Here is a 24,728-nt window from a genome sequence, read left to right on the forward strand (position 1 = left end):
AGTTTCTACATGAATGAAATGGCGAATTCACCGTTGGCTCAGCTTCATCCTCCTTCCTTTTCCGCGGTTTGCAAATTACTCAGAAAACCGCGGTATTCGAGATCCGAATATCTTCATTCTTCATGCTCGACTTAGTTCCAAAGTTAAAATTGCGGTAGTTGTTCAAATTGCTTTAGAATTATTTATTATATCATACTGTTATCTGCTGATTTAATTTAATATGATCTATCGATGTTTAAAGTATTAATATTAAACTTGCTAAAACGTTGTAAAACATTTTTTATATTTATCTGTTATTTAAATATTTAAAACATTCATATGATAATAGTATATTATTTTATTTGTTTTTATAAATAAATACTTTTACAAATCCAGACAACATATTGATATTATCAATTAAAGATTCTAAGTTTTTAATGCAATTAAAAATACGCTTTTATCAATATAATGTGCATTTAATATCGGCAAGAAATTTTCGTATTAAGGCTGCGTAATTCTTCCGGGGACCTTCTCGTGTGTTGTAAATATATATCTTCACGCTTGCTTTTTCTTCTCCTTTTGTTTCTTCGTTTTTCCACCTTACAGCACGATTTATAACTAGAATTTGCGACGGAGAGTGACTAAATCTGAATAAAGTTTTTACATGAATTAGTTGCTCGATGTTTCATCAATTAAGACCAATTAACTTTTCTAACTTTCGTAAATTTGAGCAACAGTATTGTAATACATATTGCATGCGCAATTACATTAAATTTGCTTGAAAAAAATCTGAAATATTTTGTGAAAATATTTTTTTAATATCATTTTGTAACTTGATAACTTGATAATATTAAATTTTAACAAAATTGTGAAATTAATAACATTTTATTATTTATTTTGCAATAAAATATATTTTATTATGCTATCGAATAACAAACAAATATTAAAATACTTTTTATTCACAAAGCTTGTGTGCATAACAAGGAATATTAAAAAATATGCGGCATATACAGTTTCGATATACAGGATTTATTAAATTATTACAGCTAGTTACAATACGAGAATACACAATTTTTACATATACAATATATTATGCATTATGTATATATATATATATATATATATATATATATATATATGTATATATATATATATATATATATATATATATATATATATTACTCCGTGCCGTTTACTTTACACACATGCACTCTCGCACTCTCTCGGTCTTTCTTCCTTTCTGACTCTTTTTCTCCCTCTTTTCTCTTTTATTATTTCTCTTGTAATCTCTTTTACATACAAAACGAATTATTTACGAATGAACAGCGAACGATCATGAACGACACACGACTTTGTTTGCTAGCTAACATCGCGCGGCGTCAATAAATAAATCGTCCCTAGTACAATGTACAAGTTAGTGATAATGGCTCTCTTTCTTTTTTTCTCTTACGATTTACATGTGTAACAGCTGTAATGAACCATAGTACTTGTACATCAATTCGATTACATTAATTACAAATACACTCTCAAGACGAGCGCATAATATCTTTTCTTCCTTTTATTTTTCTAATTTCCTTTCCTTTTTTATTTCTAATTCATTTATTATTATTATTATGCGGTGCAATTAATTAATTACCGTCCTATGTCGAATGATGCAGCCATTTTGACAATTCATGTTTCGCTTCATCTTCAATCACGATAACCTTCTGTTTGCATAGAAATACAATTTTTGGTTAAACGAGACATAAATGATAGAAACGTGAGTTTTCGAGTGCAAAATACGTTATATCGAAGAAGCGTAATCGTTTGCCTTTCTTTTCGCAGTGATTTGTTAAATACAGAGCGTCTCAAAAAATATCGCGTCAGAAATTTGTTTTTAAAAGGAAAATTTCAGGTATTTTTCGTCGGCAAAACATTAAATATCAATCGCACATGTAATTAATTATAATAATATCATATATGTAATTCATATGTAAAATGATGGAATAATTATAATTTATATAGATAAATATATATAGAAAATAGGAAGTTTAGATGTTTCATGTTTTCGTTAAATCGATGAAAATTTACGTCTTTCTGTGACACCCTGTATGTAATAGGGTTTTCTTGTATTGCAAGAAAACAATTTTAATATTAGAATTATAGAGACGGCATTCTTTATTGACTTTATTTATCTAGCTCGGTTTTGTGCGGTGTAATTCTTCTTTCTCGTGTGATTCTACCGATCACAATAAAAATATTAATGATCTACCGCTTGCGATCATATAAAAAATATGCGCGCGCCCGCGGGCGAATATAAAATATACTCTCATTATACAAGCCTGCACATATACACTTACACACTCATACATGTCATTTAAAACGATAATCGAAGTGTCAATATTTGACATTCGCCGCAATCGCAAAAGTTTATTCCTTAATTAAATAGCTACATTCGTTGAACATACATGTTCCTATTATATGAAACGAAGTTAAAAAAGTGAAGAGACTTTCTAAACAATAATTAACGTAATATTTATGAGATTTAATTAAATCATATTAATGAAATTCAGAAAAAATATTATATTACATAATTTTTATATAATGTGTACAATAAAATTTGGACATAATTTATGTCTTAATAATAATTTTCATATTTATATCTGCGTAGAAAAATTAATATTCTGTTGAATTAGTGAAGTTGAAGTTTTTGTATGTGCTTATTTGATTGGAAAGTCCCTTTTAATTTAAAGATTTAAATAGACTCTTTTACTCTCACGAATTGTTATTAATATCTTCTCCAAGAAGCATCTTTTAAGGAAACGGAGATATTGGCTTTGGTATGAGGAAATACGGCCGCTTTTTTATCACTCGTTCAATATTAAACGTGTGACAAAAAAGCGTAGACCACATACTTGATTATTTCTTCTAGATACAGTTCGTAAATGCTAACGTGATAAAAAATACTATTTTCTCTTTGCTTCTGTTACATGTGTATATATATATATATATATATATATATATTATACACACATACATGTACAATGTTATTTGCAGCTTTTGTGATTTTGTAACTTTCGGTATTCTAATTAATGTCATTATTAATTAATATTCGTTGCCAACGTGAACCGTTCATTGTTAACTTGGATTTATTAATTTAAAATTAATAATGTATAATAAATCTTTTGTTTAATGAAAATTTATCATTAATTTTCAGATATTTAATAAGATTTAAATTTAAATTTTAGATGTAATTTTTATTCTATAGTCTTGATTATTTAAAGAAAGGAATCTAAAAATGGTCAATTTTGATCGTGAATCGATCTTTGTGTGTGTGTGTGTGTGTGTGTGTGTGTGTGTGTGTGTGTGTGTGTGTGTGTATGTGTGTACATATATATTGTGAATCTTTCTAGTAGTGTATTCTTCTACAATATTTAATGTGTTAACTTTAAATGTAAACACATCAGTTTTGAACTCTATCATCGTTCATTAGAAACAAAATAAGTCTTTTTGCAAAGCGTTCTCATTATTTTATTCGTTTTGGAAGGTTTCCCAAGCTTTCTTAGGTAAATAAGCTTTCTTTCATGAATGTATGGACTTTCAAAATAATAATTGCATTTTAAAGATGTCCGTTCACGACCAAAATTAGTCAGACAAATTGGTAGACTCTCTTTTTTGATAAGTATATAGAAAGTTGTACAATGATAAATATAATAAAATTACATATTGTGTTATTACATTAAAAATATCACAAATAATTTCTCAAATATATAAAAAAATGGTTTCTAATAAAATTTACATAAAAATAACTAAATATAATCACGTGTAATTCACCGTGATATTTTTATTTTTAATAATATTAATATTATTTCGGATAATAATTAATATTTATTTGATGATATTTTTGTAACTTAATCTTATAGCAAAAGTCTTTGTGTTCAACGTTTAATTAGGCAATTAATATCAAATTGTTAATTATTTTAAATATAAGCAAGATTATGCGACGTTTCATCGTAAGACGCGAAAATCGAATTCAGGAGCAGTCTTAAAAACACACGTCGGAGTCAATATTTATGATTCAACAGTGCTCGCCATCTTAACTTAATTAATTGTAAAATTGGAAAAAAGACATGAAGCAAATTAACATTATAAATTTTACAATGTTGAGTTCTACAAATTATTCATAAATACTAGAAATTGACATTTGCATCTCGAAACGTCATCTTTTCTCTTTTCCTTTCGCGTATTTTTTCGCATCTTGTTGAGTATGTGATTAAATATGTGATTAAATTATTGCACTAAATGCTTCTAAATGGGTTTCTTAGAATTCTTGACCCCTTACCTAAAATAATTTCTCTCGTTGTTATAAATTAAGTCGATATTGTATTCACTTCAGAGAGGCTCAATAAATGTAAAACAGCTTTTTCATCATCTTATATGGTTTTGTAATCAGATGAGCTTTATCTATATTAATTGTATAAATTAAGTATTAATTTTGTGAAATTTATGTCCTCCAGAAGCAAGAAAGCACTTACGGTTGTTCCATTTGCACAAACAATCTTTATAATGTGTAATAACATTTATATTTACTGTTCATACTAATAAAATAAAATTGATAATTTAAAAAGTTTATCCTGTGCGCTGATGTAACTTAAACATAATGTACTGGCCATGTTTAAAAAATCATATCTTATAGATCTAAAGAATCTTGTCTTGGAATTATCAATTCTGTATTTAATTAATTAGAAAATTTAATTAATTGAATTAATTGGATTATATAATAATTGACTCATACGTTTACTGAAGTATTTTATGATTTACACGTAATTAATTAGTTAACGTAATTATTTACTGTTAATAATAAATTACTTTATAATAATTTTCAGAAAATGAAATACCAAATTTTATAATTTGTATCTATTTCTTCTTTTATTATTAAGAATTTAATGATAGATACGTCCTTGGAGATTTTGGATGTTCTTTTTAAAATCAGTCTTCAGAGCCAAAGCGTAAAATGGCGACGGTGTTAATAAAAAATTTATGAATGTTAATTACAAAAAACCCGCCACATTCTTTCCATAAATCAGAATTATCATTATTAAATACAGAATATGCGCCATAAAAAATAGCGTCTAATTACTTGTTTTATCATTTTAGTAATTTTTTTCATAAATATTATGTATATTAGTTTAAAAAAAGAGAAACAATACATTGAATCGATAAACAGTTTACTTTTGAAAAATTTTAACTTTCTGAATATCTTCTAAAGTTTTTGACATTAATAGAAATGACTATTATTGAACAAGAACTTTCTCGACACATTTTCAAATTGCGAATATCTTTTGTCCTACATAAGAGTTTGAAATTGTGCAAAAAAATATGAGTGATTTGCACAATTTCTTTCTCATATAATTTTTTCTTTTTCTATCATTTTAATTTAATTTGTTTTTCAAAACTGTTTTCCTGTGATAAATTTTAAAATATGTGTGCCAGAACGATAAAATATCGTTATTGACACATTCGAAAGTAGATATAACCCCGCGGCAACAAATTTAAACAGTAACATCGTCGTTTAAGTTTGTTGCTGCGACATAGCTACTATTGGCATCATTGGTGAAATTGCAACTTCCGTCTTGTGTACGACATGGTGGCGTCAAAGTCACTTGATCAATACATGTCAAAGTGTCTGCGGAACACGGTCAAGCTTCTGTTTCGCCTTTCAACCTCAAACGAGCAAAATCCTCGAAAATTATATCATCATCGCCATCTGCTTCCCTGAGAATAGACAGAAAAATTAGAAAATAGTTTAAAACTTGTACTTTGTAGATATTTTTTTTCAGAAATTAAGATGTCTTGTGAAACTTCAAATAGAATTTCCTTAGTTTATAATTGCAGTTCTTTAATTTTTTTGTTTAGAAATTAAGCTTAAATTAAAATTGTTTTTAATTACTTACGTGTCTAATTGAATGAGGTTCGTATCGAGCGGGACTTCCCCGCTGTCAGTTTTGTGCGTAGGGCTTGGTCGAGCTGTGGACGGCGCTGGTTCCTCCTCTTCCGGTTTGGGATGCATCAAAATGAAGGGCAGTTCCGCGACTAATTCGCTGTCATCATAGTAATAATAATAGTATCAAATAAAAATATTAAATTTATAATCCTAAAAATTCTTATATTTAAAACGAATTTTGAGTTAATTGAAATTGAAACTTTTTATTGATTCTTCAACTTAAAAGTGTATTCATTTAACATTATTTTTTTTTTATAACTTGTGTTTTACAAAAAATTATTATTGCATTATCTGACTGCTTTATGTTATTCTTTTGGCAACGTTAAATAGCACTTACCCTCCTAGAGCGCCGAGGCAGAGTTTGACTTTAACTTTGTACTGGACAATTATGCCGAGGTTTTCACGTTGTGCTGGATCAACGACACTGCGAATTATATTTATTGACGTCATTGCAAGGTATTATAATTAACTGATATAAACGCTACGTAAAAGTTCATGCAAAGTTAATTGTGTGGTAACAACATGCGACGATAAAAAGCGATAGAAGAGAGATTAGCTTTACTAGTTGAAAATTGTTAAGAACAAGCAGCGATTTATACATTGACAATAACATTTATTTAACAATTTGTATAAAGCAGTAATCACGTACATATCTTTTAAGCTATCCATGATACTACAATTTCGCAGCGAAAATGAACAATTTGTTCATGCAACTTTACTACAGGCACAATGCGGTGGCGATGCCATGTTTTTACGAGCACAAGCAGAAGGAGGATGGGATTCCGATTTAGATTTTTGCTGTAGATATCTTGCATCCTAAATCCTCTGGATCGCATCTTTTTAATCCTTTCGATATCATTGGAAGATATATATTCCAGGAAAAGTTCTAAAAATTTTATTTGGAATAAAAGGTGGATAAGACAGATAAAGACTTTTTTTTGCAAGTCATATATATTTGTTATTTTAAAAGTCGTTAAATTTAATCTCATGTAATATATAAGAAGATAAAATATGTACAATTTACCAACGTACACATTTATCTCAAAGCTAACAGGATCTATCCTTTAAAATGTCATGTGTCAGTACTGAATATTAAAACTGCAATTCTGTTTTAATCTTGGAATGCAAAAACGTCTCAAGAAAAATATGGCATCGAAAGAATTAAAATATTAGATCACAAAATCCATGGATATCAAGGGTTAAGATCTGTATTAAAAACTTGGAAAATATATATTTTTGATCCCAAAATTTTGGTTTATACTGACATCCATGGATCTGGATATAAGAAATTCAGGATGCGCGAAAGGAACGATTCCCAGTGAATTTGAGTGCGAATTTCGCAAAAACAGAATTACACGTCGCTCTATAATGATTGAGCCAGTCGCTCGCCATCTCGATCAATCGATCGTTGAGAAAAGCTTCGTTGCAGGCAGCCAACATGTATTTTCCGGCCGTCGTGTGGAAAGCGTTGCGCACGAAAACGAGAAATTCCCAAAGGCGTATTCGGCTGCGTGTTGCGTGCGTGAACGACACGTGTGTAATAAACGCCGTTCGCATTCTCGTCCCGCATTTAGCATTCATTACTATTCACGTGGCAAATTTCTTTGTCAGTGTTAAATTTTTATTTGTCAGTGTTAAATTTTTATTCCTAACATTTTATTATAAAATTTGAAACGCTCTCTAAAAATATTTTTTAATAATTTATCTCATATATATATATATATATATATATATATATATCTCCAAATATTATATAAACTATTGTTACAAAGAATTTTATTCAGAAATATTTTATATAAATCTATTTACACCATGTTCCTCTATATCTAACTCTAGTAAAATTTTCTGATTTATAAAATTCTGACAAATTGTAAAAAACAAAAGAATGTTTGAATTCGAGGGCTTATAAACGTGCCTCAATAGAAAAATCAAATAGTTTTTATAATGTTTTTTTATTTTTTTTCATTAAAAATATATTATATATTATATATAATATATTATATATAATATGTATTTAAAAATTTAATATTTCTAATAACCAGCTAACTGTTTCATGTCTGACATACTGTCGAAAGTTTAGGAAACACTGCGTTAAATTCCAGAGTTTGTGTCAAACTTTCGCAATTTCTGGAGGATAACTTCCGGATATTATCCTTCTCGACGCTAAATGCGCGACTGAAAAGCGGTGCGGCGTATCAGTATCTAGACGTGTGTCTGCGCGTGTCGCAGGCTCAATTTCAGGCATCGCGTCCTTACAGGGTGCTGGACGCCAAATTGGTGTCCTCGTGTTTGAGTTGGCCGTCGAGGGCGAGCCCCCATTTATCTTTGTTGTTGGCCAGAAGGGGTGTCAAGGTGAACACCTTGCTCAGCGTGAAACCCGGGCCCACCGGACATCCCTCCCTGACATTTGAACACAGTACAATCAGCATGAGAGCAGTCAATGTGCCACTATGTGCGAATATTTCGCATCGATCAATTCGCCAAAGTAGCATATCGCAAAAATCCGTTATCATAATCATCTTTGACAAAATATTCATAAACTGTCCGACATTAATTAAAGAAACAATGATTAGATATATTTGTTTTTTAAATAAGTTTGTAAAATATTAGGTTTGTATATAAAAATTGTTTAATATTAATCAAAATAATACTAATCTTGATTGCTATTTATTATTTAGTCAGTGGTAAATATTATATTTTAATACATGTGCGCATCTGAATCGAGAGAAATTTTGCAGAAAGTTTCAGTTTTACGTTGATAAATTTACAGTCGACTAAAATAAAATGATATGCAAATAACTGCGAAATTAATCATGTTTTCTGTAACACTTATATACATCGTGATAATACGATATATCAGCTTGTGCCTCACGCAATAAAATTACGATTATGAAAGAGATTATGAGACAAGACGAGGGCTTGACAATCCTGTGTACTTTAGTGTTTGAGAGGAATATGCAGGATGTGAATTTACATATATATTAATGCAGAAATATTAACTTTAAGAATTCAAAATGTTTTAGTAGGAGAAAAAAAAATATATATATATATATATATATAATCTAGAAATACATCTTAATAGGAGGAAGGAAAACAAAAAAAGAAAAGACAAAGAGAGAGAGAGAGAGAGAGAGAGTATGGAGGAGTTTTGCAGAGAAAATGAGACCACCACCGATCGAGATTCATACGTGATTACAGGCCACCGCGTTAAAACTCCCCAAAAATCACCAAAAAAACTGCCATTCCATTCTTCATTTTTTTGCATTGATGCAAAAAAGAAGAGAATGAAAAAGGAGGCTGGATACGGGCTCCTTTAATATTTTTAAACAGTCTTGTAATTTTCTTCATTGAGCTGATAACAAAAAGCAACGTAAACATTCTGACTAGAAAAGAATTCAATTATGTTTAATTTTCCTTTATGTTTAATTTTAAACTTATTATATTTAAACAATTTGTATAAATGTAATAAATTATATTATTTTATATGTCTGAAAAAAAGTTCTTACAAAGTATAATATATTTTATTAATTACAAAGTTACGTTCTTTCTTTTTATATCCTAAAATTTTTTGATAAAAATTTATTTAATCTAATTCAAACATTGTTAAACTATGCAAGTCTGTCAGCAAAAAAATTTTGTCTCCCAATAACTTCATAAAGTTGTTTTAAAAAAAATTGATAGCACATCGTTCCTATACTTCGTCTCTATGAACAACTTGAACAAGAGTAGTCCCCATAAAATCCGGACATTTGCCATGAGATATCGTCACGATTATAGCGCGGGAAGCCATTTGGCCGGTTTCCAGCCTCTATCATTTCTTTTTTTTTTCCCGGTAGAAAAAGTAAGAGAGTAATGAGGGAAACAGCGAGCTCTTAATCTCGCACTCACATTGTACTAGACGCGAGATTGGTGTCCTCGTGTTTAAGCTGACCATCTAGAGCAAGACCCCGCTTGTCTTTGTTCTCGGCAAGCGTCGGCCTTAGAGAAAACACCTTGCTCAGGGTGAATCCTGGCGCTACCCCTATACTGCCAGTGCAATAATCTTATTTTCCTGCTCGTCACTGTTTATTGCGTATTATCGTGTCCATTGCGTGTCTAATCGCGAAAAAGTTTTGACACAACTCGGACGCAAGCTGGTCTTGATTGTCAGAGACCCATCGAGAGTCTCGAATTCTTAATGTCTCTAACATTGTTTAGATCGTACATTGTTAAAAACGCTAAATTGATCATCCGAATTGTGAGCGGTTTGAAATGAACTGTTTGTTAAATTAAAAAAAGTATTAACTCCAGTATTTTAAGACCGTATTTGTATCGTGATTAAAAAGCAGTTTTGAGAAGTAAGATAATCCAAAGATTTTAATTTATTAAAAAATTAGCTATTAAAAATTATTTACTAAAAAAATTTTTTTATCTAATAAAAAAGAATTTTTTATCTCTATTTATATTTTTTTAATACATTTTTCTAAATTTCCAAGTTTTCCAAAGGAAGATTTATATAAAGAAATGAAAATTCAGTTTTTATGAATTTTACATTTGGTTTTTGTTCAATCAAAATGGCTTTTTAAGTCACATTACCCGGTATTTTTAAACGTTCCTCATTGGGGTGTAACATTTTTATTTTCTGATAAAGAATGGGTGGTAATTAGCTAAGGAATACTCACTCGCTTTCGGCCTCGGCAACAGTACACTTGTATTGCGCCGTGGAGAATAGGCAGATATCCGCGAACTGCCTAACCGACACTTTTATCTTTTTCACAGTCCGGTTGCTATTGTTCGCTATGTGCACGTTTACAGCTATGTTCTCGCCGTGATGATAGAGCTCCTTGTCAAGGGAAGCTTCCAAATGTAACTTATTCGGAGACATCATAAATTCTTTGCTGACCTCCACCGAAGGCTGCTCTCCTTGTTTTGACGGCGCGTACATAATTTTCCTGATTGCTAGCCTCACGCAACTCCTATGGATCGAATCAATTTCGATATTTGATTACGATGAAATATTTAGACTATGTATGTAATAATATAATGTATAATATGTATATGTTATTTTAGAATATAAAGATATTTATTTCTATATCAAGAAAAGAAAGAGAATCTTTTTATTCTCTTCTTTTTACCAGTAATTTATTTTATTTTGAGTAAAAGCTTTCTTTCTTTTTTTTTTTTTTTATTTGAAACCATAATTTCTTTAATTTTGTACTAAGATTCGTACCGTTTGTGCGGTTTGTCATCTTGTGTCTCACCTACGAACGCTTTCAGTTCGTAATCGACGCCGCAGGGTTTGCCAGTATCACCCGGTGCCGGTTGTAGAGTAACCGAAGCGGGACAATGCGGCGGTAATTCGAAGTAAAAGGGATACGCATTGCTGCCCAGCTTCTTGATCAGCCTCTCTTGCAATCGCGTCAACTCCCTGGGGGGCTGAGATCCTTGCACTACCGGATAAATCTGTTCCGCTGCTAAATAGAGGTCCTTACGAAAGGTCAATCCGAGAACATCCAAATCCTCCCTGCCGTATTTGAATGCCGCGAGAACGTGACCAAACACTTTTCGGTCCTTTATGTAATCAGGATCGATCAGGACGACCCCGTCTGGAATTGTAAGAATTTTTTTAATATGAAATTCTTAAAAAAATGCTTATTTATCTAAATTTATCGTTATATCAAAAAATAATATATACAAACAATATAATCGAGGTGATATCTGTACATTATTTTTGTTTGAAAACGAGTTGATGATTAGATACGTGCCAATAGGATCAACATGTGTGATATGATCGACGAAATCTCTTTTGCCAAGATAAACCGTAATCTTGCCATTGAGACTGGATTTCTTGAAAACACGAGTGGCCTGTCGTTTGTTGACACTATCAATAGTGTCCATCGCGGTGATTTCGGGGCCCACGCTGGCCCCTAATTCATTTGAGTCCTCAGTGTCCGAGAAATCCGACTCCGAGCTCTCCCACTGTCGACAAAAATTATTTTCTAAAATAATTGACTAAATAATTTATTAATAATTGTAGAATAGCATATGTCGAAATTATCTTTAATTACAAAATTATATTATCAAAATTATAGAATTATAGAATAAAATCTTTCATTTTTCTTTTAATAGTTTTTACTATTTAACAGTTTTTAATTCCAAATTTACCTCTATTATATTTTCTCCTAATTCTTTCATTGTTGCAGGTATTTTTGTTTAATTATCAGTAAATTGTTATAATTATGAAAATTAGACTGCGTCACTAGCACTCATAAACACTATCAAAATTTTCCATCACCGAATTAATTCAAATATTACTTGTAATTTATTTTAATCATATAATTTTTAACATTAGAATTGTTTCAATATTCTTTCTTATCTTAAAATTCACATTTGAAAGTACACTATATTGTACACAAACTAAGTTCTACAAAATAAGAATAATCTGACGTATCTCTCTGAAAAATGTCGGCGCGTTTATTTTCCGTTCCCATTTCATGGGAACACCATTTTATATGCGCAAATTTGCATTGTTTTATATCTCACAACTGTAGTAAACTGGTTGTTCTAAATCAAAATTACGTCAAAATGTAATCGCGATGAAGGACAGAAGGCAGAGCTCCTCGGGGCAACGCTGAGCTTGCACTGAACCGCTCCGACAAATGGATGTCAATTTCAATCGGCGCTCGTATAATACTTGATACGATAATGCTCGTACAATAATTTGTACTCGCTCGTACAATAATTTACACACCGCTACCGCTATCGGTTACAGATACACGAATGACCATTACACCAAATGTAATACGAGAGGAGTATATACCGAGTGTTACTCAAATAAAACGTAACGTAAGAAAAGGAGAGAAAAGAGAGAAAAAGAGAGATTTAAAATAATTTTTATAAAATCTTTAAAGTTTAGATTGGATTTTTTTTCGTATTATTGGAAATAATATCAATTCTTTCAGTTTCTCGAGAGTATTAAAATATTAAATAAAGTTTACATTTAAATAAAGTTTACTTTCAATTAATCGTACAAAAAGATCGCATTACCAATTTACAGTTCTAAAGCTTAATTTACCATGTCTTAACAGTCTTCCCATTAAATCGTTGATCAAATTTTCCCTGAGAGAAAATCGATGCTAAGTTCATTAAGGCAGAGAAAGGCGAATTTTATGAGAGAACTATATTTTCATTTAATTTATTGGTTGCTTGAAAAATATTTTGACGTTGAATCTATTATCAAAAGGGAGCATCCAGAATGTGATATATTTTATATTTAATTCTTTGTCTTTTTTTCATATTTATTTATATTACATATTTTTCTTTCATTACTTTTTAAAACAATGTTTTATTACTTAAACTTTTATTTATCTTTAAAGAAACATTATATTCATTATTTAAATATTTATTTTTAAAGATTATTTTTGTCTCTTTCTTTCTCTCTTTCTCTTTTTCTACTTCTTAATACTTTAATATACTATCTATTTAGAAAGATATTTAATTTTTTAATATATCATATATTTTGACAAATTTTTTACTGAAAAAGAGAATTATTATTTTTCTGTGATTATTGTTTTTCTGTAACACCATATATATAACCGACAGTATGCGAGAGATCGTGCTGCATGTTTAATGTCGATGAAACGGATCAACGGAAAGAATAGAGAATTTGCATATATATTTGACGTCATTGTGCCAAATGTTATCACAGAGCACCGAATTGTATGTTTCTCTATCAATCTGTGCGCCATAATCTGCGAAGTCTTTCTAGCTACGCTATTGCGAAGATAAAGAAAAGATTAAAGGCGGGACAAACTTCAGTTTCTTTAACAAAGTTGAATTATATCACGTAATCAAAATTTTGCATTAAACATGTTTATGTAAATGAAACTGAAATTTTACGACTTTTATCCTATGTTTAATATACTGAATAGTTCAAATACTGAATAATGAGAGAACACAATGTCGATTTATTATCCTGTCTTTCAGAATTTTCATTCGTTATTAACTGTGTATGATTTCTGCCTGGTGACAGTCCTTTGAACGATTCAAAGCGAATTTTGTATGCTGGGTCAACGGACGGAAGTTAAGTCTTACGATTCATTTGACGTCACTCGCACGTTATCTGGTCTGGTATAAATGCCCGAGCAGGCATTCGCGGTCGTTATCACGATCCTCATAAATCACATAATCGTGAAAAAAACCAATTACGCCTAGAAATATAAATCAATCAATAAACTTCACTGAATTTGATAAAATGACCGTTTATTTATTTAACGTTAATGTGAAATATCAAATAAAATTAATTAATTAAAACGGCTCGTTAAATATTTATAATTCTTATGCGTAAGATACTTTATTACTTATTTATTTATAATATTTCAATTTATTTTCCTTCTTCATTTTGCTAAGTGATCGAGTAATTAAATAAATTGAAACTGACAATGAAAATTATTTAATCTGCACGTTTAATTCTGTTCATTTTATCCATGTTCAATCCCTTCACATTTAATTTGATATTATAAGAGTATTGAAAGGATAAAAAAAGCACAGATTAATTCATTCAATGAATATTGCGCTACATATTACACGTCAGATACAATCACTGCCCTCTCATTTTTGCTCGCGAAGGCAGCTCCCATGTCGAAAACTGTCAGTCAATTTCCGGAGAAAGATAAAGAGAGAGAGAGAGAGAGAGAGAGAGAGAGAGAGAGAGAGAGAGAGAGAGAGATAGTCCGATTATTCCTTCGCCTGGCGGATAATACACTATTGTTTAACGAGCTTTTATCACGATTTTGAAACCTGATTGCGCTTTTGATAGCGAATAAACGATGTGGGGGAGAGTGATGATGTTATATTCTAAGTTGCCTCTACTTTAATACACTTATAACTGTTACAGTGATCCTATAACCAGCGCGAAACTACCGGGAATCATACTACTCAATCGCCGTTGACGTCATTATTCTGTATACACAGGGTGCTCTCCGATTCGCTCTGTAACTTCCAAATCCGATTGGGGAAATTAAATTATTCAGAAATTACCCTATGCCATTTCATTATTCAGAATGCGTCGAGATACGCGGTGAATAATGAAGTCCTTTAATTTTAATACACGGTCGATTTCTGCTCAAACAAATTTGACCGATCGTCATTCTATGAATTTTTAATATTTGATATTAAACGCTTTTCTTGATTTTAAATTAAAAGTGTAAAGGACATGTTTAAAAGCGCGTAGGAAAGCGCGAAATGGGACGTAGGAATTGAATGAGTTTATGCAGAAATGAAATTAATTTTAACTTGTCAAAATTGTCGACTATAGTCGACAGAAATTACATGATGATTTTTTTAGACACCTTGTATATGGCTATAAACGCCGGACGTACGATACCAACGTTTTCGTATCTTAAAATGTTCGGCAGGTTGATCCCGTCGGAAATAACTTATTTACGCGAGGCACGAATTATTTAACGAGAAAAAAGTGAGAAAGACAAAGAATATAGAGTGCCACGTGAAAAATGTCTGTCAGTAACAAATGGCCTCATTTATTTTATAATGTAATTTTCGAATAATGATTTATTTTTTTTTTTTTATTTTGTTACAGACTCGGTCTGAATTTTAACTTTAATAAACTCGAGAAAATATCTAATTACATTCCTTTTGATATTTCATTTGCCTGATGTTATTATAATGAAAATTTTTCTGGAATAATAAAATCCCACACCATATTAGTCTAGGCAAATTTCTTTTTTTATTATAGCAAAGAATTCCATTTGATATTTCTATAATACTTCTCATTTATAATTCTGGTTTTGAAGGCAAAACTGAAAGCAAAACATTTATATATATATATATATTCTCTTTTCCGGCATATATTAATGCCCAAGGTTTCATTTGGAATTTTCTTAGTGGTGTGGGAAATTTTGTGGTCGACGGGAAATTCTGCAGGAAATTTTCGCACATGCGAGGGCTGATGAACGAGCCGTTATATTGCACAATTTATTAGCTATTATCGGACATATTGCGTGTACGGGCCATGTTGCGAGCTTCTACGTCGCGCGAGCTTCCGATGGGATGGTACGTGATAAAGCCATACTATAGTAGAACATGTATATCCCATTATTTTATAATTTGTTACTTTAAAATTGCAGCGCGATAAAATATCACAGAAATTCTTTCAAAACGTACAAAAAAAAAAAACAAATACAAAACAAAATAAAAGACGACTTATATCTCTTTTTTTTTTTTTTTTACTTTTACGTATTCATTTGCTTTCAAATTTATTAAATAATCATGAAATATACTGCTAGAATAAATAATCTTTATTGCAATTATCATTTGTCTAATTTCTTAAATTTTATCTTTTGAAAAATTACAAATTACAAATTAAAAAACAAATTATTGTTAGTAAAACGGAGAACATCAGGCGAATTTTTTATTATAATAATTTTATATATTGTATATATGTAATTAAAAAGTTTTTATTATTTTATGCGTATAGTTAAAACATTTGGATTCTGATTACACAGTGTAATTTTAATAAAATTAAATTAATTTTAAAAATATTTTTAATAATATTGATTAAAGTGAAAATTGATAAATGGAAAATATTACTATCAATATCTAAAAAAATAAAAATATCTGCTGATAAATTTATCAAGAGATATCTTAGACGATTTCTAAATTTTTGCCGTTGATAATAATTCAAGATGATGAAAGTGAATTCATGTTTGCCGCTTATATCCGGATATATACATAAATATGTGATTGGTAGCTATCAAATGTTACGTCAAGGTTAGCAGGTAAGCACATCGTGCTCTTTCTTAGTGGTTTCATAATGATTTCAAGTATTTTTAATAAAACGTGGCTGGGAATTGTATAATTTAATTGAGTATTTATTATATTTTTATACATTTATTACATTTTCGTCCCTTTCACATTTGATATGTAATTAAATAAATAATAAAATTCAATATCTATCAGAGTGTTGTCATTGATCTGTCGAGTTTTGAAAGTTTCCTGAAGATTATTGACGTAAAATCGACATTTTATGTCGCGTCCAATAATGAAAAGTTTCAATTTTCTCCGTTATATAGAATAAACTGTCCGAGTTTTAAGGAGATTTTAATGATCTGAGTTTTTCTAAGTTTTGCCTTGAAGAGCAACCACCACGACAGGAATGACTTAACGAAGTTAGCGCATAATTCCGCGTGATTAAACTATCCCAGATTAAGTTAAAGCTCTCGCAACTTCGTAGAATACGAATATCGATCCGAGAGTCGCCGCACTGAACTTCGACCGCTCTCCTTCCCCTTCTGTAACCTCCAGTTAGAATTTTTAGCGGCGGAAAAAATTGCGCGACGGGAGTAAATAGTGTCTCGTAAAATATTACGTTAATGAATAAGTGCAATAGTAAAATTTTATAAGATTATTTCGTAAAAGTATGTGATATAAGAAATGAATAATTTAGTTTTAAGAAATAATATATAAGACATATTTTATAATTCTTTTACATTGTATAATAATTTTAAAAACTATTATTGTAAATGGAACGAATAATTAAATTTATTATTTTAGATTTATTGTAATTTTATTATCAGTTTTTTAATTTATACAGTAAATATAAACGCTTGATATGTATTATTTTTTATATTTCAATATATATATATATATATGTGTGTGTGTGTGTGTGTGTGTGTGTGTGTGTGTGTGTGTGTGTGTGTGTGTGTATTTTATATTTCAATTATGTAATCAAACAAAAAAATAATAGGTATAAAAAAGTGATTTCCATTGCGACAAACTGTTGCATCTTCATTCATAATGGATAACAAATGTATTTATTGAATAGTATAAAATCGATAGGTAATTGGCTTGACGCACATCATGTTTATGTATTGTACAAATCGCATTAAATGCTTCATTTAATCGCTGCGTCTTTGGCAATCCGGCTTTGATCGGTGATAACATCAAACACGCTGTGACGCAATTTGTGATAGTAAATGGCAAAAAGAAAAGCACGATTCACATTTATATTTGGTGCTTGCATACAAGATGTATTCGTCATCACTTCAAATATGATCGTTGCATTCTTATATTTCTCTTATAATTAAACAAATATAAGAAACAGAAGAGGGAAATATAATAGATAGAATAGCACAATAAATATAATAGAATAAGTAGTGGTAAAACTGAAAAAAATATCAAAACCGTGTAAACGATTAAGATTGAAAAAAAAATTGGTTAATTTACGAGCCAACACATCAGAATTTTTATTACTTTGCTCATGAGCATAGCAATGAGTTTTATATAATAACTTATATAATGACGAGATATCACTCTGTGATAAGACCGTAATTCTCATGACGCTTTTTTCACGGAATAATGTTGCAGTCATCTTAACATTTCTTAGATTCAATATAGCACGTCGCACATTGAATTTAATGATGCATAATGACGTTTGATTTTCATCGATCATTCGATCAGATCCGTTTGCTTTTTCATCAAGCTAAAAGAGAACGAGAGGCTAAAAGAGAGACGTTTAAGTCAGTCGAGAGGACGTAAGGCAAAAGTTGTAATTCCCAGGAGTGCATCTATTGCATTCTTGTGCGTCTCCGAAAAAGAAGGGGGCTTATCACGGCGACATTTGTCAACGTCAGCCCGGATCTTTTACTTTAGCGTCCGCCCGTTTCGATAGCGACTGGCGGCTGAACCGCGCGGGCGGCTATCACTCTGATTCTGTGGAGGAGAACGCATTGATGCTATCTTCGATAGCAGTCGGCGGAATTGCAATTAACGTCGCGCGGAAAAGCGACGGTGAAACGGCGGGCATATCGATCCGCGCGATAGAGACCGGCCGACCTGTCGGCCGTGCGTTCGATTTTCGATTTTCGTCGGGTCAGAAACCACACGATTGCGGATAGAACATTGATGATGTCTCGCCCGATAATGGGGGTAAACGTACACCCCGTACTACTCCCCCTGCTCGTTATCACGTTCTCCTGCCGAGAGGAAGAGAGGATTCGCTCGCATTGATAACGATAATCGTGCCGCGTCGCTCGCTGCCGATGGCTTTTATAGATAAATATTTTTGGACGAGTGTACGCCTTGCGTAAATTCCTTGCCGTAAACAAAATGCGTTCATCTACTTTTTACAAGCATTACGGACTACGATGATAATAAAATTCTTAATAACGGTAGTAAAGCCAAAGCACGTATGTTCGATGTTACATCGCAATTTTACGATGCTATAACAAAAACCAAATATATTGAGTCTGATAGATAAATAAATAAAAAATTAACGTTAATAACGCGAATAAGTAATTAAAAAGACAGTTGAATCAAATAAAATAGATATAAATTAAAATAATTATGACGCAACTTTTGCGAGGAAATTCTCGCAATTAAAATTTAATTAGATATTTAGTTATTCAATGTAGGTTGTTGTATAAAATATAAATTACAAACGACATGGGAACAATTAATGTTATATAATTAGCAAGCAAAGATAAAAATAGAAAGCAAGAAAAACAGTTACAAGTATTCAGCAAGGAATCATAATAATTAATGATATGAGCAACCTTCGGAACATACTACATGTGTTGTGTGGGATGGCAGATGGAATTATTTCTCGGTATATTTTCGCATAATTTGTTACGCGCACATGTAGAATCTCCAAATCATGGAATAAACAAAATCTTTCATTGTAAAATATCTTTTGATCGTTTACCACTTATATTTTCAATATTTTTTGACTGACAACGAGATTTTAAAATTCGTAATATATACACGTTCGTGCATTCGGGAAACTTCACTTTTTATTTTTCTCTTTACAAATTTGCTTATATCGAATATATAAATAATTGCTATCGATTCAAACATTTTTTGTTACAATTTTTGCAATAAAACCCCATCGAATCGGATTATTTCCATAATCGCGTTAAAGAATAGAAACCGATCAACCATACAGAATGCAATATGGAGTCCTTTATTTTAAATTCGTTATTGTTTTTTTTTTTCCATATACATTGTGCAACGTAAATTCATCCATAAACTTTAAGATAAAACAAACATCAAATTTCTACGATTAAATGAAATATATTTAAATATTCGAAAAAAATGATTTTTCTAATTTTCAACACTAATTTCTCTTTTCAAAAGTCAGCATTTTTTAAGCATTTCCGCATTTATATCTGTAATATTTTCAAAAATCAACTCGACGCTTTATCGTTCACCTTATCGCTATTTTTTAGATATATATGCTCGAGACTTACGATTGTAAACAAGTGTGGAGAAAGAGGAGTATTGTTTCAGAGTTAAGGCAGTCTGTTTACGAGCAAGCACATACGTATCGCGTGCGTGCAAGTCACTTTGATTTTTCGGAACCGGTGGAATTTCCGGAATTCCGGTTGGCTGGCGTTCCGTTGAGATGACTCGAGGGAAGAGCGGGAGGGAAGCGATCTCGCTCCTGGTTCCTTTCTCGCGCGTAGAATCGGAACGGAAATCGGAATCCTTCTTTCGGGGCAACCGTCCCCGAATTTCGAAAGTGCACAGCGGAAAATGAAAAATTTCAGGCGAAGCCAGACGGCTCTTCCACGCGTTCGCGGCACGGCATTGAAGCGAGCGTTATGTTTCCTCCGCGAGGATGAGAGAAATTGCGTTACGAGATGATGAATAATAACGGTCGATTTCGCGGTAGCGGGAAAAATCGCGGCGAGTCTTAAGGGGAATCCTCGTCCGGGGATCGCGCCTCCGAGGCCTCCCCGGCAAGGTGTGTCGTCCACGTTCGTTCTGTTCGACCTTACCTAAGGTCCCGCTGTGATCGTCCGCGTCGCGGGCCCACACCCTCTCTTCTCAGGTGCTCCACCGGAGCTGTCACTGTCGCCGCGGCGCGACGCGTCGCGACGGCGCGACGCTCCCACGCGACCACCCCGGCGACTCACCCCCAGCACTCACGCGTGCAACACGACGGCGGCTACTACTTGTCGTTAGGCACTTATCGCGGGGAGTCTCGCGCACAAAGAGGACGGATCGTTGATCTGCCCGAATGCTCATCAGTCGGAAACGCACCGCGACCCACCGTGATTACTGAACCGGAGCTGCGAGCACGTCGCGCGACCAGAAACCAGTGCCTCCTGAGTTTGCCTCGATACAGAGGAAAGTCCCTATTCTCTGTGAACACGATCCGAATCCCGAGCAGGTAGCTCGAATTTGTCCGAAGTTTTAAATGAAGACGACTTCGATATTCGAGTGGGAAAAAGAGATTGTGAAACATTAGAAATGTTTGGACAAATCGGATGATTTTATTTCTGGTTTGTCTGTATTTTTATCTCTGTTTCGAAAAGATGATTTCAACTTGTTCAGTATAATAAATGCACGAAGAGAAAGTCACTAGCCGATATAAGGTTCGTTCTTTTTATTTTATATTTCAATTTAAATTAAAGTATATGATAAAATATGTTTGAGATAAAAATTTAAGAGCAAAAAATATGAAAAAGTGTAGAAAATGTAGGTAGGAAGAAATATCCTAAATACTCTAAATTCTATTGCTTAAACTTTAGATAAATAATTTAAATTATATCTTTGTGTTGTGTTTTTTTATTGAATTGTTTCATTAAATTGTATCATTTTTTTACAATAATTTTTTTGTATTTAATTAAGATTTATATATTAGAAAGTGTACAAAACATTGTACTTTGTTGTCTGTAAGTGGGATCTTAAAGCCATCTCTGACTTAATCTTAAATAAAAAAAAAATGATTATAAATGTCCTTAAATTTATTTTGGACAAATTTTCATCTGCTTTATGTTTTTAGTAATATTGAACTACCAGAAATTGATTTTCAACGAATCATTTCTTTTATAAGTCTTTTAGAAATAAATTATAAGAAGTAGTAAAGATAAATACCAAAGATAAAAGATTTTTCTTTAAGACCTATAAGAATATTTCAAATCTTTTTATTGTAGCACTCTTTGTTTATTTTTAGAAACAATTTTAGCAAATTTTAATCGACCTGTTATACTTTTAACAACAGTTGGTAATAATTAATAATCTAGAATTTTCTACATGTAACAGACATTTGGAGAATATCTTAAATTATTTAATAATCAACGAAACTATTATATGTATGCAGTAAAAAACTACTTTTCAAGATATGCAGCTTTCAAAAACTGAAAATATTCTGAATTTTGATAAATTTTTATTAATAATATTCTCGGATAAGAAGTGCACTTTAGACGTTTGCCCAAAATTTTCCCCATGATCGATGTCTAGGGGAAAAGTTGTCGTGACGGAAACTCACTGAACTATCCTGACTGTAAAAAGCTTTGTATTATATCCATTTGATATCATACACGTCAGTGATGAATAGCAATAGCTAACGTGTTCATATATGAGTGATTGCGACGGAGGTATCGAAAGTAATTTATAATAAGCCATAATCAAATAGCGTTATCAAGTGTGTTTATTTTTTTCGGTGTACTTTACATTCGTATTTGTCAATTAATCCTAGTAAAAGTAATCAATTAAGTGACAATCACTATCTAATAATTGTCATCGTCTTGTTATCGTGCCAAACGAAAAAAGAGAAAATTTTGAAGCAAAATATTGACAGCTCCCACGACTTTGTTAAGTGACAAATAGACTTGTTTTCTTACGCAAGCAAAGCGACAAGTCAAAATGGCAGACGACAAAAACGATGATACGCCGGGGCGCGATTCCGAAAGTAAATCAGATCCGGCGGAGGAGAGATCGCGATATTTTAAAAAGCTAGAAGAATGGCTTCAGGAAGCATATGCTTGGCAAAGTGTCGCGGCAATGTTCCCATATTACATGATGTCAGGACAATCCGTTACAAATCCAACACTTGGTATGATAATTCAAGCATTTTGACATTGTATTTTGAACATATGAGGGATAAAAAATAACTCTTTATTTGGAGTCAGAAAATGGATTAATTAGTATCATATGCAAACAAATATAAACATACACACATACATATATGTGTATACAATATATAATATAATACAAAATAAAAATAGAAAAATATGTAAAATATTCTATAAAAGTCAAATATTGTAAGAAATTAATAAAGTTTAAAAATAGAGATATGTATATATTTAAAGAAGAATTTTTTATCTTTTCTTATGCCATTTTTTATATATATAATAATTTAATATATGTATATATATATATATATATATATATATATATTAAAAATGGCATAAGAAAAGATAAAAAATTCTTTAAATATATACATATCTCTATTTTTAAACTTTATTAATTTCTTATAATATTTGATTTTTATATATATATATATATATATATATATGTACGCGTATGTGTGTGTATATATGTATGTATGTATGTATGTATGTATGTATGTGTGTATATGTATATATATTATATATACATATATATATATATAAAATAATATGTGTATATATATATATATTGTTATTACGAATAATTTTTTGAGAAATTATCAAAATCTGTAATGTCAGTTATAGCAATAAATTGAATTTTATAGAAGATATAATTTCAGCACCCTTTCAACCAAATCAAGTACCAACATCATCAAATACACAAGGAATAATAATTGGAAATAATTTAGACAGACAAAATGAAACAGTGAGACAGAGGAGACCTCAAGAACAACTTACAGGACCGTTCCAACCTCCAGGAACTGATGGTTAGGATCAGCTCTAAAAAAATATTAAGTTGTATAAATATAATAGTGATTTATTTATTTATTTATCTTATTAAATGTATCTATTTAGGTTATGAATATCGCATTCCTCCAATTTGGAAGAGATTCGCAGCAGAATTCATAGATTCATCAATGCTATTTCTCTTGAAGTTTTCCATTACCTTTATTGCAATTGATGTCTTCGATTTTATGTAGGTAGAAACATTATAACATTGTGTAGTAATCTAAGAAATTTTGTAAATAGACAAAATCTGCTAAGCATAATGTGATAAGTGTTTGAGAAATACTGCATTTCTTTTCAATTGTAATTTATATTTATTTTATCTTTTAAATTTCTTTCTAACGTTTTTAACACTTTCTAATTTTCTCAGAGATGTCGAAGACTTGGATTTATTTCAAACAAATTTGCGCATTGATTATAAAATGGCTCTGGAAATGACTTATGGAATTCTAATTTTGGAAGTGATTCATCGAGTGATAGTTTGTATTTTTGAGGTACAGAAAAATTCCATCAATATTTCATAAAGAAATTAAGTAATGTCTTTTGAAAATAAGTCATCATATTAAAAATAAATTAATTTTTTAAATTAAATGTTTCAGGCTTTCTGGCTTCAACATGGCGTATATGGTCTTATTGGAGGTGCTACTCCTGGAAAGTACATGATGGGTTTGCGGGTTGTTCAATGTCGAAGTATAACTCCTGTTGAACGTCCGAATGAGCCAGACATGGTTTTAGTAAGCCCTGGAACCGACTTGGGCTTGCCATTGGCTTTGGGTCGCTCAATGGTGAAAAATCTCGTACTGGCGTTCATATTTCCGATTTGCTTCTCTCTATTTTTCTTTAGATTTAACCGAACCGGCTACGATTTAATCTGTCATTCCATAGTCATAGAGGATCCTTATAGAAATAATAATCGACCACATCAGGAGTAATCTGTTTGAGGGATATTACATGCATTCTCTGTGATGTGTACATAACAGCTGTCTGTGCTTCTTGTACCAAATGCATGCGGGTTCATGTATGGCGTGTATATACTTGTAAAAAAATAAAAGTTATTATTGCGGCTAGAAGTTATTTCAGAAATTTTT

At 31.3% G+C, this 24,728-nt stretch overlaps 2 protein-coding genes across 6 annotated transcripts; one reads left to right on the plus strand and one right to left on the minus strand.

Moving 5' to 3' along the window:
* Window positions 1–987: 987 nt before the first annotated feature.
* On the minus strand, window positions 988–21,033 carry krz (beta-arrestin protein kurtz). 5 transcript variants are annotated; one of them, XM_011636186.3, is made up of 9 exons: window positions 20,737–21,033; window positions 11,707–11,920; window positions 11,172–11,547; window positions 10,624–10,917; window positions 9,851–9,988; window positions 8,219–8,362; window positions 6,300–6,386; window positions 5,913–6,059; window positions 988–5,733 (listed from the first exon to the last, which is right to left on the minus strand). In XM_011636186.3, exons 2-9 carry the CDS (start codon window positions 11,837–11,839, stop codon window positions 5,658–5,660), a joined length of 1,395 nt encoding a protein of 464 aa, XP_011634488.1. In that variant the 5' UTR covers window positions 11,840–11,920; window positions 20,737–21,033; the 3' UTR covers window positions 988–5,657. The 5 variants fall into 5 exon arrangements, with proteins under 5 accessions (XP_011634488.1, XP_088932954.1, XP_011634481.1 ...); XM_089076828.1 differs by lacking the exon at window positions 20,737–21,033 and adding an exon at window positions 12,521–12,627; XM_011636179.3 differs by lacking the exon at window positions 20,737–21,033 and adding an exon at window positions 12,107–12,509.
* A 1,174-nt stretch (window positions 21,034–22,207) lies between these two features.
* Window positions 22,208–24,710, plus strand: LOC105425453 (protein FAM8A1). Its single transcript, XM_011636242.3, has 5 exons — window positions 22,208–22,799; window positions 23,475–23,621; window positions 23,710–23,830; window positions 24,011–24,134; window positions 24,240–24,710. The coding sequence occupies exons 1-5, from the start codon at window positions 22,610–22,612 to the stop codon at window positions 24,570–24,572; spliced, it is 915 nt and encodes a 304-aa protein (XP_011634544.1). The 5' UTR covers window positions 22,208–22,609; the 3' UTR covers window positions 24,573–24,710.
* Window positions 24,711–24,728: the final 18 nt, after the last annotated feature.

The sequence above is a fragment of the Pogonomyrmex barbatus genome, unplaced genomic scaffold (genome assembly GCF_055798465.1).
Source record: "Pogonomyrmex barbatus isolate J1 unplaced genomic scaffold, ASM5579846v1 scaffold2, whole genome shotgun sequence".
In the NCBI taxonomy this organism is placed as follows: domain Eukaryota; kingdom Metazoa; phylum Arthropoda; class Insecta; order Hymenoptera; family Formicidae; genus Pogonomyrmex; species Pogonomyrmex barbatus.